Below are 20,400 nucleotides of genomic sequence, written 5' to 3'. Positions count from 1 at the left end.
CGCCAACTTTGATACTCGCCTGGCAGAAGCCAAGGCCAATAACATAACCACCTTCCACGCGAGATATTTCAGATCCACGGTTTTTAGTGGTTCAAACCAATGTGATTTTAAGAAACTCAACACCACGTTGAGATCCCAAGGTGCCACAGGAGGCACAAACGGGGGCTGACTCTGCAGCACTCCTTTTATAAATGTCTGAACTTCAGGTACTGAAGCTAGTTCTTTTTGAAAGAAAATCGACAGAGCCGAGATCTGTACCTTAATGGAACCCAATTTAAGGCCCATAGTCACTCCTGCTTGCAGGAAATGCAGAAATCGACCTAGTTGAAATTCCTCTGTTGGGGCCCTTTCGGCCTCACACCATGCAACATATTTTCGCCATATGCGGTGATAATGAGTTGCTGTAACCTCTTTCCTGGCTTTAGTAAGCGTAGGAATGACTTCCTCCGGAATGCCCTTTTCCTTCAGGATCCGGCGTTCAACCGCCATGCCGACAAACGCAGCTGCGGTAAGTCTTGGAACAGACAGGGCCCCTGCTGCCGCAGGTCCTGTCTGAGTGGCAGAGGCCATGGGTCCTCTGATATAAATTCTTGAAGTTCTGGGTACCAAGCTCTTCTTGGCCATCCACGAGTATAGTTCTTACTCCTCGCCTTCTTATTATTCTCAGTACCTTTGGTATGAGAGGCAGAGGGGAGAACACATAAACCGACTGGTACACCCACGGTGTTACCAGAGCGTCCATAGCTATCGCCTGAGGGTCCCTTGACCCGGTGCAATATCTTTTATAGCTTTTTGTTGAGGCGGGACGCCATCATGTCCACCTGTGGCCTTTCCCAATGGTGTACAATCCTATTGGAAGACTTCTGGAGGAAGTCCCCATTCTCCCTGGTGGAGGTCGTGTCTGTTGAGAAGATCTGCTTCCCAGTTGTCCACTCCGGGAATGAACACTGCTGACAGTGCTAACACATGATTTTCCGCCTATCGGAGAATCCTTGTGGCTTCTGCCATCGCCATCCTGCTTCTTGTGCCGCCCTGTTGGTTTACATGGGCGACTGCCGTGATGTTGTCTGATTGGATCAGTACCGGCTGGTTTTGAAGCAGAGGCCTTGCCGGCCTCAGGGCATTGTAAATGGCCCTCAGGTCCAGAATATTTATGTGTAGGGAAATAACCTGACTTGACCAAAGTCCCTGGAAATTTCTTCCCTGTGTGACTGCCTCCCAGCCTCAAAGGCTGGAATCCATGGTCACTAGGACCTAGTCCTGTATGCCGAACCTGCGGCCCTCTTGAAGATGGGCACTCTGCAGCCACCACAGTAGAGATACCCTGGTCCTTGGAGACAGGGTTATCAGCCTATGCATCGGAAGATGCGATCCGGACCACTTGTCCAACAGGTCCCTCTGAAAAGTTCTTGTATGGAACCTGCCTAATGGGATTGCTTCGTAGGAAGCTACCATTTTTCCCAGGACTCGCGTGCAATGATGCACCGCTACCTATTTTGGCTTCAGGAGGTCTCTGACTAGAGATGACAACTCCTTGGCTTTCTCCTCCGGGAGAAACACTATTTCTGGTTTATGTCCAGAACCATCCCCAGGAACAGTAGACGTGTCATAGGAACCAGCTGTGACTTTGGACTGCTTAGAATCCAACCATGCTGTTGTAGCACTTTCCAAAATAGTGCTACCCCGACTACCAACTGCTCCTTGGACTTCGCCCTTATAACGAGATTGTCCAAGTACGGGATAATTACAACTCCCTTTTTTTGAAGGAGTATCAACATTTCGGCCATTACCTTGATAAAACACCCTCGGTGCCATGTACAGTCCAAACGGCAGTGTCTGGACTTGGTAATGGTAATCCTGTACCACAAATCTGAGGTACTCCTGGCGAGGATGGTAAATGGGGACATGCAGGTAAGCATCCTTGATGTCCCAGGATACCATGTAATCCCCCTCGTCCAGGCTTGGAATAACCGCCCTGAGCGATTCCATCTTGAACTTGAATTTTTGTGTTCAAGGATTTTAAATATAAAATGGGTCACACCGAACCATGCGGTTTCGGTACCCCAACCCGTGTGGAATAGTAACCCCGTCCTTGTTGAAGTAGGGGCACCTTGAGTATTACCTGCTGGGAATACCGCTTATTAATTGCCTCTAGCACAGCCTCCCTGCCTGAGGGAGTTGTCAGCAAGGCATATTTTAGGAAACGGCTGGGGGGAGACATCTCGAATTCCAGCTTGTACCCCTGAAATACTACTTGAAAGAAACAGGGATCCACCTGTGAGCGAGCCCACTAATTGCTGAAATTTTTGAGACGGCCCCCCACCGTACCTGGCTACACCTGTGGAGCACCCGCGTCATGGTGTGGCCTCACAGGAGGCGGGGGAAGAATCTTGATTCTGGGAACAGGCTGAGTGGTGCAGCTTTTTTCCCTCTACCCTTGTCTCTGTACAGAAAGGAAGCGCCATTTGCCCCGCTTGCTTTTCTGAAGCCGAAAGGACTGTACCTTTGTCTGTGAGGAAACCTGAGGTAAAATTATTTCTTCCCAGCAGTTGCTGTGGATACGAGGTCCCAGAGACCATCCCCAAATAATTCCTCACCCTTATAAGGCTCTCTATGCGCTTTTTAAGTCAGCATCACCTGTCCAGTGACAGGTCTCTAATACCCTCCTGACAGAATGGACATTACATTTATTTTGGATGCCAGCCGGCAAAATATCCCTCTGTGCATCCCCCATATATAAGACGACGTCTTTAATATGTTTTTATGTTTGGCAACTAGTATCCCTGTTTGACAGGGTCACCGACCACGCTGCAGCAGCACTATCTGCAGGTCTCAGTCTAGTACCTGAGTGTGTAAATACAGACTTCAGGATAGCCTCCTGTTTTTTATCAACAGGTACCTAATAAAGTGGCCGTATCCTAAGACGGCAGTGCCACCTTTTTTGACAAACGTGTGAGCGCCTTATCCACCCTAGGGGATATCTCCCAGCGTAACTTATCCACCTGGCGGGAAAGGGTACGCCATCAGTAACTTTTTATAAATTACCAGTTTCTTAACGGGGGAACCCACGCTTTCACACACTTCATTTATTCATCTGATGGGGGAACAAAACACTGCCTGTTTTTTCTCCCCAAACCTAAAACCCATTTTTAGAGGTGCTTGGGTTAAAGTCAGAAATGTATAACACGGGGGGCGTGGCCTAGCCTGCAAGCTGAGAGGAAGCCTTTTTTATGAGCTCCTGCTGGCCCCGCTCATAAAACTTATATAAAACCTATTTCAAAGGCCCCAAGCACCTCTGTACTGGACCACCTGCTCCCCTGATCACTAAACACCAGAGGGGCTTGGTTGCGGAGCCGGGGAGCCCTTATCAGGGCTTCTGCAGGTTGCGGCCTTCCCCTCCTCAAGAAGCCGGGGCCTCGATTTGGGAGTGGAGCCGTCGGTCCGCTGGACCTGGTGCGGCGATTCTGCGGACCCCCTCTCCCACCTGAGCGGCCCTCCCTGACACCCAAGAGCCCACCCATCAAGCACTGACCCTCACAGGAGACCGGCGACCGGACAATCTGCAGGAGGTGAGAGCCGGGACGAGTGTGACTGGCGGCCGGCGGCCATCTTGTGGTTGGCGCCGCCCGGACTCTGAGTCCTGCTTTGACGATCCCCGGCCTCTCCGGGCGCCTGCCCTCCGACCCCCACCTCACCCATCCTTACAAGACAGATCTCCCCCCTTCACTGGCGGGGATTAACGACCCGGGGACCTCCGGAGGATCCGTATCTTACTTACAGGCGGCGGCCATCTTGTGACTGGCAACACTCTCTCCTCACTCCATAGCTAGAAATGGCTGTAACTCTAGCTCCCTCTTGTGGCGACTTTTAGATTAGACAACTCACAGCCACTATAAATATATTTCTATACTTCTGCCTATTCTCACACCTGCTCCACCCATAAACCCATGCCGGCTTCTACACCTGTGTGACATTTCTCCTCGCCCATGTGCGCTGTTCACGGACTGATGCCTACCGGTCCTGAGCTATTACTCGTTGGGATGTAACCTGTTATACTTCCCCTATTTTTTTCCTCTCCATGTGACCTCATTATAGCCTGCTCCTTGCGTGAGGCGACTCCTACTGTATAAATCGGTCCTCCGTTGCCCGCTTTTTTTTATGGAAAAATTTCTCATACCCACCCCGATGTCAATTGCTGACCCCGCCTCTACAACCCGAGGCGATACTGTGTGGGGACACTCGTCTGATTCAGACTGCTCTGTCACCCGTTCCAGGTCCTTACAAAAACGCAAGTCTGCTCCGGCCAGTAAGCCTCCCAAAATGAAACCTGCGGATATTGCGGCGGTGCTGGGCCCTCTGCTAGATGAAAAGCTGGCGGGCATTAGAGAAGCTATTGACTCCACTTTATCCAAATTAACTCAACACTCTGGCCGCTTAGATGACGTCGAACAGAGGGTGTCTACCCTGGAGGATGATTTGCATGCAGCACAACTCACCATTAATTCACAGCAAAGTGACATTTCGGATCTGACCCAGAAGCTAGATGATTTGGAGAATCGCGGACGCAGAAGTAATCTCCGGGTGGTGGGCATCCCCGAATCGGTCAAAGGCCATGAGTTACTTGACCTTCTTTCTAATTGGATACCGCAACAACTGGCCATGGATCTCAAAGGTGCCCCTCTGGCTATTGAGCGGGCACATAGAATCGGCCCTGAACGTAAAACAAACTCTGGTCGCCCTCGCCCGGTGATCATGAAAATCCTTAATTATGCCGACAAAGCTCGACTCCTAGACCACTACCGGAAGACGGATAGCTTAACCTACAACGGAGACCGGCTCTTGATATTTCAGGACTTTTCCACCATTGTCGCTGCTAAACGCAAGGAGTTTGCCCCGTTGTGCAAGCAACTGTTTAACGCCAAAATTAAATTCTCTCTCCTGTACCCGGCCCGGCTGCGGGTCTTCGAGGACGGCAAGCCGTTGTTCTTCGATGACATAACACTCGCCAAGGCCCACTTCTCGAGTTTACCCACTTGACTGTTGCACTGTTATTATTGCTTGCATACATGTTTTTCTCTTTTTTTTTCTCCATCTGTAGGTCACGTGGAGAGGAATAATTGCGCAGCTCTGTGTATACAATGAGCTGTAAATTTTCTTGTTTTTCTTGTTTGTTTTTTATGTTACTGTTTAATATTGTTGGTTGCACCTGCCGAACCTGCCGACCCCGATCCTCCATGGGTCAACCCCTTCCCGCTCGCTGGGACGGGCAGGGGCCCTACTTTACCTCTAGTATACTTTTTCTTGCATTCCCATCCATCGGTATAGGCTGATATAGCTGACCCTGCTCCTACTCCCCCCGCCGCCGCGGAAGATACCCCACTCCTTGCCTTCAATATAGTATCATGGAATGTGGAGGGCCTTAACGCTCCAGTGAAGCGCAAGAAGGTACTCTCCCACCTCCACCGTTTGACCCCTCACATCACCTTCCTACAGGAAACACACTGGCTGGACGATCCCCGTAACACTCTACGTGCCCCCTGGATCGGAGATTGTATCTCGGCCCCTTATTCTAATAAGACCAGGGGAGTTGCCATCCTTTTTCACAAGTCCCTACAATATTCGATACGCAGAAGGTTTCTTGATCCTAATGGGAGATTTATTTTGCTAGATGTGACTATTGATAATGTCTTGTATACTCTCCTTAATCTATATGCCCCAAATGTCTCTCAACAGGATTTTTTTGCAGTTGTCCTACAGAAACTTTCCTCTTGGGGGAGCTCTAATCTAATCCTGGGAGGAGATTTCAACACGGTCATCGATCCGTCCATGGACAGGTCTGGGGTGAGTACTTCATCCTCCAAATCCGGCTGTGATCTTCTTTCCTCCCTCTGTTCACAACTTGCTCTCTCCGACCCTTGGCGTATCCATCACCCTCTTCTTCGTGATTACTCTTTCTACTCTCACCCTCACTCTACGCACTCCCGTATTGATTATATTTTCTTATCCCGACACCTCTTCCCTAAAGTCACTCACACATCGATTAAAAATATTATTATCTCAGACCATGCCCCTATTATGATTTCTCTTAAGCTCGCGCTGCCCCAATGTTTTTCCAAATGCTGGCGATTCCCTGCTTATCTTACTCACTCTGAGGATTTTCTCCTACACCTTAGACACACTTGGCACACCTACGTTGCTGATAATTTGGCCCAGGCGGAGGATGTCTCACTGTTCTGGAGCGCCTCTAAAGCTGTTATCCGGGGCCACATTATCTCATACGTAAATTCTAAACGCAAAACATTTAACTCCCGCCTCCATGAACTGAGCTCCCTTCTCACCTCAACTTATAGAACGTATAAGCGTTCCGACACTCCCGCACATAAAGAGGCATACCTGACTGCTAAACAAGTATATGATACCTTCCTAACAGAGCAGGCCCAGACACGATATGATTACCAGCGGAACAAATTTTTTAGATGGGGTAATAAATCGGGCAGACTCTTGGCAAACCTCGCTCGGGGACCCCGCACGCGCACATGGGTTGAGGTGGTTAAATCTTCAGACACTATTATATCAGATCCGACAGCCATTTGCGCCGAATTTATGCAGTTTTACAAATCCCTATATACAGCAGAGTCAGATAACGTGGAGACAGGTGAATCCTTTTTACATGACGCTCAGCTTCCTGTCCTCTCTCGAGAGGACAGGGACCTTCTCGAGATGTCTATAACTGAGGAAGAGATACTCACAACTATCAAATCTTTACCAAACGGCAAGAGCCCAGGCCCTGATGGCTTTGGGGCTGAATACTATAAATTACTTAATGCTGAACTCACACCCACTCTAGCCAAATTATATAATCATATATTTACCTCCGGAACTATACCCTTATACTTCAATGAGGCACGGATAATTGTAATACCCAAGCCGGGTAAAGATCCCTCCCTCGTGGGTTCCTATCGCCCTATCTCACTTCTTAACCAAGACTTCAAATTGCTTACCAAACTAATGGCCAACCGTCTACAGTCTTGTCTGCCTCATCTCATTTCCCCGGCCCAGTTAGGCTTTATTAAAGGCAGACAATCTGTACAAGGTATTAGATCGGCGATAGCTGCTATTTCCCATACCCGCCTTCATAATTTGGAAGACAATATTCTTATTAATCTAGACGCCGAAAAGGCCTTCGATAAAATCGCTTGGCCACACCTTTTTAGAGTGCTCTCCCATCAGCAATTTGGCACTAATTTCTGTAGTCTAATGCGGACCCTCTGCACTGCTCCGATGGCCCAGGTGGTAGTTAATAATGTGGCCTCCCCTTCCTTTTCTCTTGAGAGAGGCACCAGACAAGGATGCCCTCTCTCCCCTTTGCTTTTTAATTTGGCCTTGGAACCTTTTATTCGTTATATCCAACTGCTACCTGGGTTTAGAGGCATTGTTGTTGGGGATCGCGAACTCAAAGTTATAGCCTTCGCAGATGACCTACTTATATGTACCTCTGACCCTAAACGCTCCCTTCCTGTATTGGTAGAGGCAATTGACAGATTTTCGTCCTTTGCTGGCTTCTCCATTAACTTTGCCAAGTCTGAAGCCCTTGCCATATTTGGCCAGGCGAGACTGGGTTGGATTAGACCCTTCCCGTTTAGATGGGCCCCCTCGCATATCACCTTTTTAGGAGTGGCTCTACCACAACATCTCTCCACCCTCTATGCACGTAATATAACCCCGATCATACATAAAATACAGACTGAACTTAGCCTATGGCAAAACCTTCCCCTTAATATGTTAGGGAGATGCAACCTGTTTAAAATGGCAAGCTTCCCGAAACTCCTGTATATTCTCCAAATGACTCCCATTCTTCTCACTAACTCCGACTTTTCTTTACTTAATACCTTGCTTTCCAAGTTTATATGGAACCGTAAGCGCCCCAGGATAAGTCTAAAAAAAATGTCGCAATCGGTGCGCCAAGGGGGTGTAAACCTACCAAACATTAAACAATACAATCTAGCGTGCTTACTACGTTTCGCTATGGATTGGCTCAGTGGCAACGATGTATTCACAGATACCATGTTAGAATCTCAGCTTTGTGCTCCTCTCTCTCTTGCTTACCTCCTACATGCCCGGCCCTCTCAAATAAAATCTCCCCAATTTGATAACCCGTTGTTGTCTTCCACTATTAAGGCGTGGAAAATGGCTAGGAAAGCTCTTGGTCTCAAATATTATTACTCAGTATCTCTACCTTTGCTTGGAAACCTGGAGTTCCAAAATGGTACTGCCTCTTTGCCTTTTAGTGCTTGGTGCTCCTCTGGTTTAAAGACTCTACGTAATCTGATGACACCTACTCACACTCCTTTGCCATTCCAGGAGGCTATTGAGAAATATGCAATTTCACCCCTGCATGGATTTCACTACTCCCAGGCTATACATTATCTTACATCCGTTCTCCCTCACCTCACGGGAAAAGACTTTGTTAACCCCGTAGACTCCCTTTTACGCTCCAACACATACTCCATATCTTCTATCTATGCGCGCATCCGCACTGAACTGGACCCCCACACTGATTTCCCTGATCTGGCTAAATGGATCTCCCAAGTTCCTACATTCACAGTAGACACCCTATTAGATACTTTTGTTATGACCCTTAAACTAATACCGGCTAGTATATATCAGGAAATGGCCTATAAACTGCTACACAGGGCATATATTTCGCCTAAACAAGGTTTTCTAATGGGTATATCAGATAGGGCCGGATGTAATAAATGCTCAACGGTAGAAGCTGACCTTTTCCATTGTCTCTGGGCCTGCCCTGCCATTCAAAAATTCTGGCATACCTTACACCATTATGGCACCTCAACGCTAGGCATCCCCTTTCAATGCACTGCTCCCTGGGCCCTCTTTGGTCATCTGTCAGATCAACCTGGAATTCCACGCACTGATAAAAAATTGATAGTGTTACTTTCAGCAGTGGGGAAAAAAGCTATATTGCAACAGTGGATCCATCCTACCTCTCCTACTCTCCCTATGGCTACTTCTAGGTTACTCTTCTTATTTAATATGGACTGGCTGGAGGCCTCTATCCACAAGGAAACCCTGACTCCTGCACTCTTTAAGTGCTGGGATAAATACATTTGTACCCTCCCTCCCCACACTAAACTAGCAATACATAAATGTTTCCAATCTAACTTTTGGTACTCTCTCCGACAACTTGATAACCAAGTTTCTCTAACTGACTGAGCTTCCTATCTTCCCCTCTCCCTCTTCTTCATCCGTACTTCCCTCTCCACACACACTTCCTCTTTTCTTTTCCCTCTCTTCTTATTTCTGCTGTTTCTTCCCTGGCGGATTGGATGGACACTTCTATGGACGGATCGGTGGCCTGTGGCTCTTGGTAGGTGTTTTTGCTTATTTTTGTTCTAACGTTTTTTTTTTGTGATGTTCCTTTTTACCTCTTCTTTTTCTTAATTTGAACTGCTGGAATTGAGTGTCAGTTTTTAGTCAGTCATATCCAGTCCCATTCTCAATATATTATAGCCTGACCGCCGCTCTTCTGGTGGTTTACAATTTGTTCTTGTTGATTGTTTTGGAAAATTGAAAAATTTCCTCCACCTACTCATATATGCTGTATACTTTTACCTTTCTTATCTGCTTACTTTAATGTCGATATGTCTGATATGTATGCGGTTTTTGCTCCCCCTTATTTCTGTACCATGTTTTGGAGGTATTTAATAAACATATTTGGAAAAAAAAAAAGAAATGTATAACACATTTTTTATTGCCGGGATCACGTCACGGATGTTCCTAATGGATTGTGTATATGTCTCCACCTTGTCGACACTGGAGTCAGACTCCGTGTCGACATCTGTGTCTGCCATCTGAGAGAGCTGGCGTTTTTGAGCCCCTGATGGCCTTTGAGACGCCTGGGCAGGCGCGGGCTGCGAAGCCGGCTGTCCCACAGCTGTTACGTCATCCACCCTTTTATGTAAGGAGTTGACACTGTCGGTTAATACCTTTCACCTATCCATCCACTCTGGTGTCGGCCCTACAGGGGGCGACATCACATATATCGGCCTCTGTTCTGTCACCATATAAGCCTCCTCATTCAACATGTCGACACAGCTGTACCGACACACCGCAGACACACAGGGAATGCTCTAAACGAGGACAGGACCCACAAAAGCCCTTTGGGGGGACAGAGTAAGAGTATGCCAGCACACACCAGAGCGCTATATATATACAGGGACTAACTGAGTTATGTCCCTAATAGCTTTTATATAATATACTGTATACAGTGCCAATTTTAATGCCCCCCCTCTCTTTTCCCTCTTACTGTACTGTAGAATTGCAGGGAAGAGCCAGGGAGCTTCCCTCCAGCCGAGCTGTGAGGGAAAAATGGCGCCAGTGTGCTGAGGAGATAGGCTCCGCCCCTTTTTCGCGGCCTATTCTCCCGTTTTTTATGGAATTCTGGCAGGGGTATTTACCTCATATATAGCCCCTGGGGCCATATATTGAGGTATTTTAGCCAGCCAAGGTGTTTTTATTGCTGCCTCAGGGCGCCCCCCCCAGCGCCCTGCACCCTCAGTGACCGGAGTGTGAAGTGTGTGAGAGGAGCAATGGCGCACAGCTGCAGTGCTGTGCGCTACCTTGGTGAAGACAGAATCTTCATGCCGCCGATTTTCCGGACCATCTTCTTGCTTCTGGCTCTGTAAGGGGGACGGCGGCGCGGCTCCGGGACCGAACATCAAGGCTGGGCCTGCGGTCGATCCCTCTGTAGCTAATGGTGTCCAGTAGCCTAAGAAGCCCAATCCGGCTGCAAGCAGGCGAGTTCGCTTCTTCTCCCCTTAGTCCCTCGCTGCAGTGAGCCTGTTGCCAGCAGGTCTCACTGAAAATAACAAATTCTAAGACTATAACTTTCTAAGAGCTCAGGAGAGCCCCTAGTGTGCATCCAACCTCGGCCGGGCACGAAATCTAACTGAGGCTTGGAGGAGGGTCATAGTGGGAGGAGCCAGTGCACACCAGGTAGTCTAAGATCTTTCTAGAGTGCCCAGCCTCCTTCGGAGCCCGCTATTCCCCATGGTCCTTACGGAGTTCCCAGCATCCACTAGGACGTTAGAGAAATGTATCTTACTACTGAGATAAAGGAAAGAATTCAATTGTTTTTCCCCTAGATGTTTTTCCACTAGATGGCACCCACCGGAGCAGTGCAATTGTTGTTGCGTTCGGGAGCAATTAGCTGTGGGGAGACACATTTTGATAGTGGCTCACATGGGATGGCTAGCGGAAATGTGAGAACAGTGACCCATTTGGGCGCCCAAACGGCACGTTTTGTTTTGCGATCAGGGCGGAAAAAAAGAACAATTGAATACTGTCTCCCCGATCTCCCATCACTTTAGAGTAGGGGTGGGCAAAATACGGCCCGCAAACCGATCCTGCCCGGCCCACTGCCTCCCACCAGCGAGCAATGACAAGCGGCCCGACCGGCTGAGCTGCTTGTCATTGCTCTGCACTGCAGTACCTCCAAGCTGCCGGCGGCGCCTCTCTCCCCTGCTGCTGCGGCGTTGTAGCAGCCTCCTCCTCCAGAGTCCCCAGTGACAACGGCTGTGTTCAGCCGAAAAGGGGGCGGGGCTACACGGCGATGAGGGGCGGGCCTACACGGGACCTCAGGGGGCGGAGCTACACGGGACAAGAGCCAGACTGCTACAGATCCATCCTTCCTGCCACTGCCAGCCAGATCAGTAAGTTACTGGGAAAAGTGAAAGAAAGTGTGTGTGTGTGTGTGTGTGTGTGTGTGTGTGTGTGTGTGTGTGTGTGTGTGTGATAGTGTGCGTATATTTGTGTGTGCGGGCAGTGGCGTCAGACTGTTTTAGGTTGGGGGAGAAATCTTTAGCTCTCACTGTACCAACCCCTCCTGTGTTCTGTCACTGTGTCACCCCCCCCGTGTTCTGTCACTGTGTCACCCCCCCGTGTTCTGTCACTGTGTCACCCCCCTGTGTTCTGTCACTGTGTCACCCCCCTGTGTTCTGTCACTGTGTCACCACCCCCCGTGTTCTGTCACTGTGTCACACCTCCCCGTGTTCTGTCACTGTGTCACCCCCACCGTGTTCTGTCACTGTGTCACCCCCCCTGTGTTCTGTCACTGTGTCACCCCCCACGTGTTCTGTCACGTGTCACCCCCCACGTGTTCTGTCACGTGTCACCCCACCGTGTTCTGTCACTGTGTCACACCCCCCGTGTTCTGTCACCGTGTCACACATCCGTGTTCTGTCACTGTCACCCCCCCTCCCCGTGTTCTGTCACCGTGTCACACATCCGTGTTCTGTCACTGTCACCCCCCCTCCCCGTGTTCTTTCACTGTGTCACACCCCCATGTTCTGTCACCATGTCACACATTTGTGTTCTGTCACCGCCCCTCCCCGTGTTCTATTACTGTGTCACACCCCCGGTGTTCTGTCACCGTGTCACCCCCACCGTGTTCTGTCACTGTGTCACACACCCATGTTCTGTCACTGTCACCCCCCTCCCCGTGTTCTGTCACCGTGTCACCCCCCCCGTGTTCTGTCACCGTGTCACCCCCACCGTGTTCTGTCACTGTGTCACCCCCGTGTTCCGTCACTGTGTCACCCCCACCGTGTTCTGTCACTGTCACCCCCATCGTGTTCTGTCACCGTGTCACCCCCACCGTGTTCTGTCACCGTGTCACCCCCACCGTGTTCTGTCACCGTGTCACCCCCACCGTGTTCTGTCACCGTGTCACCCCCACCGTGTTCTGTCACCGTGTCACCCCCACCGTGTTCTGTCACTGTGTCACCCCCCCGTGTTCTGTCACTGTGTCACCCCCCTGTGTTCTGTCACTGTGTCACCCCCCTGTGTTCTGTCACTGTGTCACCCCCCCCGTGTTCTGTCACTGTGTCACACCTCCCCGTGTTCTGTCACTGTGTCACCCCCACCGTGTTCTGTCACTGTGTCAGCCCCCCCGTGTTCTGTCACCCCCCGTGTTCGGTCACTGTGTCACCCCCCCTGTGTTCTGTCACTGTGTCACCCCCCACGTGTTCTGTCACATGTCACCCCACCGTGTTCTGTCACTGTGTCACACCCCCCGTGTTCTGTCACCGTGTCACACATCCGTGTTCTGTCACTGTCACCCCCCCTCCCTGTGTTCTGTCACCGTGTCACCCCAACCGTGTTCTGTCACTGTCACCCCCCCTCCCCGTGTTCTTTCACTGTGTCACACCCCCATGTTCTGTCACCATGTCACACATTTGTGTTCTGTCACTGTCACCGCCCCTCCCCGTGTTCTGTTACTGTGTCACACCCCCGGTGTTCTGTCACCGTGTCACCCCCACCGTGTTCTGTCACTGTGTCACACACCCATGTTCTGTCACTGTCACCCCCCTCCCCGTGTTCTGTCACCGTGTCACCCCCCGTGTTCTGTCACCGTGTCACCCCCACCGTGTTCTGTCACTGTGTCACCCCACGTGTTCTGTCACCGTGTCACCCCCGTGTTCCGTCACTGTGTCACCCCCACCGTGTTCTGTCACTGTGTCACCCCCACCGTGTTCTGTCACTGTGTCACCCCCCCCCCCGTGTTCTGTCACTGTGTCACCCCCCCCGTGTTCTGTCACTGTGTCACCCCCCCTGTGTTCTGTCACTGTGTCACCCCCCAGGTGTTCTGTCACGTGTCACCCCACCGTGTTCTGTCACTGTGTCACACACCCCGTGTTCTGTCACCGTGTCACACATCCGTGTTCTGTCACTGTCACCCCCCCTCCCCGTGTTCTGTCACCGTGTCAACCCAACCGTGTTCTGTCACTGTCACCCCCCCTCCCCGTGTTCTTTCACTGTGTCACACCCCCATGTTCTGTCACCATGTCACACATTTGTGTTCTGTCACTGTCACCGCCCCTCCCCGTGTTCTGTTACTGTGTCACACCCCCGGTGTTCTGTCACCATGTCACCCCCACCGTGTTCTGTCACTGTGTCACACACCCATGTTCTGTCACTGTCACCCCCCTCCCCGTGTTCTGTCACCGTGTCACCCTCCCCGTGTTCTGTCACCGTGTCACCCCCCACCGTGTTCTGTCACTGTGTCACCCCCCGTGTTCTGTCACCGTGTCACCCCCGTGTTCCGTCACTGTGTCACCCCCACCGTGTTCTGTCACTGTGTCACCCCCACCGTGTTCTGTCACTGTGTCACCCCCACCGTGTTCTGTCACTGTGTCACACCCCCCGTGTTCTGTCACCGTGTCACCCCCACCATGTTCTGTCACCGTGTCACCCCCACCGTGCTCTGTCACCGTGTCACCCCCACCATGTTCTGTAACCGTGTCACCCCCACCGTGTTCTGTCACCGTGTCATCCCCACCGTGTTCTGTCACCGTGTCACCCCCACCGTGTTCTGTCACTGTGTCACCCCCCCCCCGTGTTCTGTCACTGTGTCACACCTCCCCGTGTTCTGTCACCCCCACCGTGTTCTGTCACTGTGTCACCCCCCCCCCCGTGTTCTGTCACTGTGTCACCCCCCCCCCCCCCCGTGTTCTGTCACTGTGTCACCCCCCCTGTGTTCTGTCACTGTGTCACCCCCCACGTGTTCTGTCACGTGTCACCCCACCGTGTTCTGTCACTGTGTCACACCCCCCGTGTTCTGTCACCGTGTCACACATCCGTGTTCTGTCACTGTCACCCCCCCTCCCCGTGTTCTGTCACCGTGTCACCCCAACCGTGTTCTGTCACTGTCACCACCCCTCCCCGTGTTCTTTCACTGTGTCACACCCCCATGTTCTGTCACCATGCAACACATTTGTGTTCTGTCACTGTCACCGCCCCTCCCCGTGTTCTGTTACTGTGTCACACCCCCGGTGTTCTATCACCGTGTCACCCCCACCGTGTTCTGTCACTGTGTCACACACCCATGTTCTGTCACTGTCACCCCCCTCCCCGTGTTCTGTCACCATGTCACCCCCCGTGTTCTGTCACCGTGTCACCCCCACCGTGTTCTGTCACTGTGTCACCCCACGTGTTCTGTCACCGTGTCACCCCCGTGTTCCGTCACTGTGTCACCCCCACCGTGTTCTGTCACTGTGTCACCCCCACCGTGTTCTGTCACTGTGTCACCCCCACCGTGTTCTGTCACCGTGTCACACCCCCCGTGTTCTGTCACTGTGTCACCCCCACCGTGTTCTGTCACCGTGTCACCCCCACCGTGCTCTGTCACCGTGTCACCCCCACCATGTTCTGTCACCGTGTCACCCCCACCGTGTTCTGTCACCGTGTCACCCCCACCGTGTTCTGTCACCGTGTCACCCCCACCGTGTTCTGTCACCGTGTCACACCCCCCATGTCACCCCCACCGTTTTCTGTCACCGTGTCACCCCCACCGTGTTCTGTCACCGTGTCACCCCCACCGTGTTCTGTCACCGTGTCACCCCCACCGTGTTCTGTCACCGTGTCACCCCCACCTTGTTCCGTCACCGTGTCACCCCCACCGTGTTCTGTCACCGTGTCACACACCCCGTGTTCTGTCACTGTGTCACACCTTTCCCCAGGGGCCATAAGACACTGGATAATTTGCTTGCTGCACAATAATTATCCTAAATAAAATGTTAATGTGTAAAAAGGCTCTCTACCTGCCGTAATGTGTGTAAAAGGGGCTCTACCTGGTGTAATGTGTGTAAGTGGCGCAATTTGAATAATGGAGACTATTGTGCAGCCTAATATGAATCTGTATTATTTTTTGCCCACACCCCTTCCACATGAAGCCACGTCCCTATATTTTTGGCAAGTGGGGGGAGCTGCTATTTTGTATGTGGCCCTCGGATACTGACAGGAAATGTCAAGTGGCCCCTCAGCTGAAATAATTGCCCACCCCTGCTTTAGAGTAATGTGTGGCTCTTTTGAAGCTCACAGTACAGCCCCTGACCTGTATCAGGTTGCCTGTTGCTGGTATAAACGCTCATCTCGGGTTACCTTTGTAAATCAGATCAGCTCTATCTGTTCTCATTGACATGCTGTCTTCACCACAATCGGATGAGAAGTATCTAGTGTGCAACATAGCCTTTCTCTCAGCCCTAGTGCTGTTACAGGCAGTTCTCTATTGTTCTGCTGCTGCATTACTTGTAGGAGGAAGATTGGGAGGGAACAAAGAGATGAAGTATGAGGTGCCCTGAGTCTTTGCCCCACCTGCTCGTCGACACTGTCTATTTTAGATGTCAGAATGTCATGTCAAAATGATTTATAGATAATTTTTACTGCAAGCTCTGCATGGATTTATTTAATCATACCTCATATCCAGTAATGGCTATTTGGTGCATGGAATCATTCACAGATTTGATGATATCCAGCACAGTAGCAAGTGCTTCCTCTAATTCAGCTGTGCCTTCAGAATTTTTGCTACACTTCAACATTTCCTATGAGAGAAAACACAAAAAAAAACATTAATAAAAAGTGTATGTGTCATTGAAAATTACAGTTTAAAAAAAATTGCCAGTTGAGCTGTTATCTGCAGCATCATGGAGTACTCAGATGTAATCTGCAGCGTCACGGAGTAAGTACTGAGCTGTAATCTGCAGCGTCATGGAGTACTGAGCTGTAATCTGCAGCATCATGAAGTACTGAGCTGTAATCTGCAGCATCATGGTCTAATGATCTGTAATCTGCAGAATCATGGAGTACAGAGCTGTAATCTGCAGTGTCATGGAGTACTGAGCTGTAATCTGCAGTGTCATGGAGTACTGAGCTGTAATCTGCAGCATCATGAAGTACTGAGCTGTAATCTGCAGCATCATGGTGTAATGATCCGTAATCTGCAGCATCATGGAGTACAGAGCTGTAATCTGCAGTGTCATGGAGTACTGAGCTGTAATCTGCAGCATCATGAAGTACTGAGCTGTAATCTGCAGCATCATGGTGTAATGATCCGTAATCTGCAGCATCATGGAGTACAGAGCTGTAATCTGCAGTGTCATGGAGTGCTGAGCTGTAATCTGCAGTGTCATGGAGTGCTGAGCTGTAATCTGCAGCGTAATAAAGTACTGAGCTGTAATCTGCAGCATCATGGAGTACTCAGATGTAATCTGCAGCGTCATGGAGTAAGTACTGAGCTGTAATCTGCAGCATCATGAAGTACTGAGCTGTAATGTGCAGCATCATGGTGTAATGATCTGTAATCTGCAGCATCATGGAGTACAGAGCTGTAATCTGCAGTGTCATGGAGTGCTGAGCTGTAATCTGCAGCGTCATGGAGTACTGAGCTGTAATCTGCAGCGTCATGGAGTACTGAGCTGTAATCTGCAGCGTCATGGAGTACTGAGCTGTAATCTGCAGCGTCATGGCGTAATGAGCTGTAATCTGCAGTATCATGGAGTGCTGAGCTGTAATCTCCAGCATCACTGAGTATCGAATCTCTCAGACTGAGAAAATTTAGGCCACATTTAATGTAGGAAAAACAAAACTTGACTGCAATGTTAATTTTAACATTCAGTCATTAAAGACAGATATACATAGGACAACTGTGTCACCCAGAATAAAAGTGTGAGGTGGTGTAACCGGGGCGCCCTCTTTCCGTGGTCGTGTGGAAAGACTAAATCAATGGTCAAAATACTGAATGCAATATGTATATGCTGATACCAATTCCAATGAGTTTCGGTAAAAATCATACAAATTTAATACAATAAAAATTCACATACAATAACTAAAAGCATACCATAGAGGTAAGCTAGGAGCCACAGGTGTTAAATGAGGCAGGGTGGTCAAAGATACACCCTGCTCTGGCTCCTAGGCTTACTGATGGGTCGCTAACCCCTGGATAGGTGATGGTAAATATTCAAAACACTCAAATCGCAATTCAAAAAATGTTGGAAAGCATATCGGAGAGGTAGCTAAGGAGCCGCAGGTGTTCTAGCAAGCAGGGTGGTCCAGACTTCACCCTGCTCTGGCTCCCAAGCTAACCACCAGGTCGATGTCCAATGAATGAAGGGTTCAAGTTCTTGATGGATCCAATCGCCAACGCGTTTCGAGATCTGTAATCTCTTCCTCAGGGCTTGATGGTGTTACATGTCTCCAGAGATGGCTTTTAAAGATGGTGTAAGGTTGGTTCCGGGTCATAGGTCACTTGAGCTGGAAGTAGTTCAAAAGAATCCTTTTTAGTAAAACCTGATTACTGATGGTGATATGTTGCTGTATTAGTGCTCTGCGAGGAGCAGAAAGTGCAGATTTGGGTGAAAAACCGGTAAAAACGTCCGGCCGTGCGACCGGAAGTGACCCGGACTGGAAGTACAATACAGGAAGTGACGTGCCGACATAAATGGCCGGAATCAGCATGCAAATATCTATAATCAGTGCAGCCAAAAATCTCTATGGGTGGAAAGGAGACTTGTAATAAATAAGAGTGGAATAAAAACCCAACTATCACCGTGGGTCACTGTGATGTTGGTGATTGTCCGGAAGTGTGGTTCCGATACCGGAAGTGACGCAATGGTTTGCATTCCACCGACCGGAAGTGACGCGGTTTGTTTGCGTGTCACTGACCGGAAGTTGTGGAGAAAGTAGCTAGAAAGGCGGCTGTGAGCCGCAGGGGTCTATTTATGATGATAACAGTAGAAGTGTAGGTTAACTGGTCCTAGGTGCACTATTAAGTTGTGAAGGCCGAGGAGTGGGACGTAGATATAATATCTAAAGGCTTAGAGAAAGGTGATCGGAAGTATCATAATTGATGAGTGAAATCGTGCTACAATGTGCATACATAACAAATTATTATGGTCCATAGTGGAAATCCACAATCAGTTGGACAAATCCTGTGTATCAAACATAGAGTTGTCCAAAGTTGGGTGTATATATAGTCAATATAAGTCAATAAAATCCAATGTTATCCAAAGATGTGGGAATATGTTGAGAGATGTCATTAATTCGTCTTCATTTGATTAGTTCTCCATAAGTCCCCGTGACAAAGAAATTAAGAAAGAAAACAAAAAATGTAATGAGTTAAAAGATACCACGTATGGTATCTAACTGAGATATATACTAATGAACTATGTGGGCTAGTGCAAGAACCATTTGAGTTTAAAATCCTTGTTTAGGCCTTTGGGGCACAGGGACTGAAGTTTGTAAATCAATTTCATTTCCGCCTTTGCAAGATTTTTTTCTGTATTTCTGTCGCGCCAAGTGGATTTTATGTGCTGTAATCCCACAAATTTCCTTATAGATGTATATGAACAGTTGTGTTCTGATTTAAAATGTTCAGACAGATTGTGTGTGAGGAGACCTTTTTTTATATTGCGCAGATGTTCGCCAAGTCGTGTTTTCAGTGCTCTCGACGTGCGTCCAATGTATATCTTCCCACAGGCGCACTCCACTAAATAAACAACATTACTGGTACAGTGGCAAACGCAGGATTTGCATGGGGGGGTTTCCAGAACTGGGCGGAGCCAATCACGGGGGTGGGGACTGAGGTGACCCAGTATATGCTGGGTCCGTAAAACTAGTGTGTCTGTGTGTGTATATATATATATATACACATATAGCTACACACATATATATATACATATATATATACACACATACACACACATACATATACACATATACATAGCATATTAAACATGCATACATATATATATATATATGTGTACACACACATACGGTACACATATATATACACATGTATATATATATCATATGTGTGTGTGTGTTTATATGTATGTATGTATGTATATACAATCATGTGTATATATGTATGCACATGGATATATATGTACTATAATTAAAATAAAGTAAACTTTTATTGCACTTACAAGTGCCACCAGGAAGACAGCAGGCTGCAGAGGATGCTAGACAGCCATTAATAATACTCATGCAGCTAAAAAAAAAAAAAAATTTTTTTTTTTTTTTTTTTAGAGGAGGGGGTTTCTGGGTGCTCGGAAACCCCCTCTGGGTGCGCCACTGTGGTATGGCAGGTAATGAAATCTTTGATTTTAAAGCAAATGCTATTGACGGTTACTTCTGTGTATTTGGAGGTTTCAGTTTTGATTTGACGGCATGGAAGACAAAGTCCGCATCTGTAAAAACCACTGGTTCTGATGGGATTGATATTTTTCTGAGGTAAGGTGCTTCGGACTAATTTGTTCTTTAGATTCGCTGCCTTACGGTAGATGAACGTAGGTTTTTTCGGAATGATGTTTTTTAACGTGTCGTCCATGCATAGCAAGTTCCAATGTTTTCTAATGATCGATTCTATTTTTTTGTATTGATGGTCATATCCTGTAATAATCGACCATTAGGAATGATTGGAGAGTTTTTCATCGTTTTTCTTCTGTTTTTTGTTGTGGACGAGGGTGGTCCTATCCTTGTTCATCGTTTCCGTCTGAATTAATTCCAAATTCTCAGGTTGATACCCTTTTTCGATGAAAGCGTTCT

General features: G+C 48.9%; 1 protein-coding gene across 5 annotated transcripts in view; it reads right to left on the bottom strand.

Annotated features, from left to right (window-relative positions):
• The window catches only part of MCF2L2 (MCF.2 cell line derived transforming sequence-like 2), a 1,017,734-nt gene that overhangs the window by 186,774 nt on the left and 810,560 nt on the right, over positions 1 to 20,400 (bottom strand). For all 5 annotated transcript variants that reach the window (XM_063916343.1, XM_063916344.1, XM_063916345.1 and 2 more), the window contains exon 21: positions 16,272 to 16,397. In XM_063916343.1, coding sequence (XP_063772413.1) covers positions 16,272 to 16,397 — 126 coding nt within the window. The remainder of the gene's footprint in view (positions 1 to 16,271; positions 16,398 to 20,400) is intronic.

The sequence above is a fragment of the Pseudophryne corroboree genome, chromosome 4 (assembly GCF_028390025.1).
Source record: "Pseudophryne corroboree isolate aPseCor3 chromosome 4, aPseCor3.hap2, whole genome shotgun sequence".
Classification (NCBI taxonomy): Eukaryota; Metazoa; Chordata; class Amphibia; order Anura; family Myobatrachidae; genus Pseudophryne; species Pseudophryne corroboree.
This window is presented reverse-complemented; position numbering and strand designations above follow the sequence as displayed.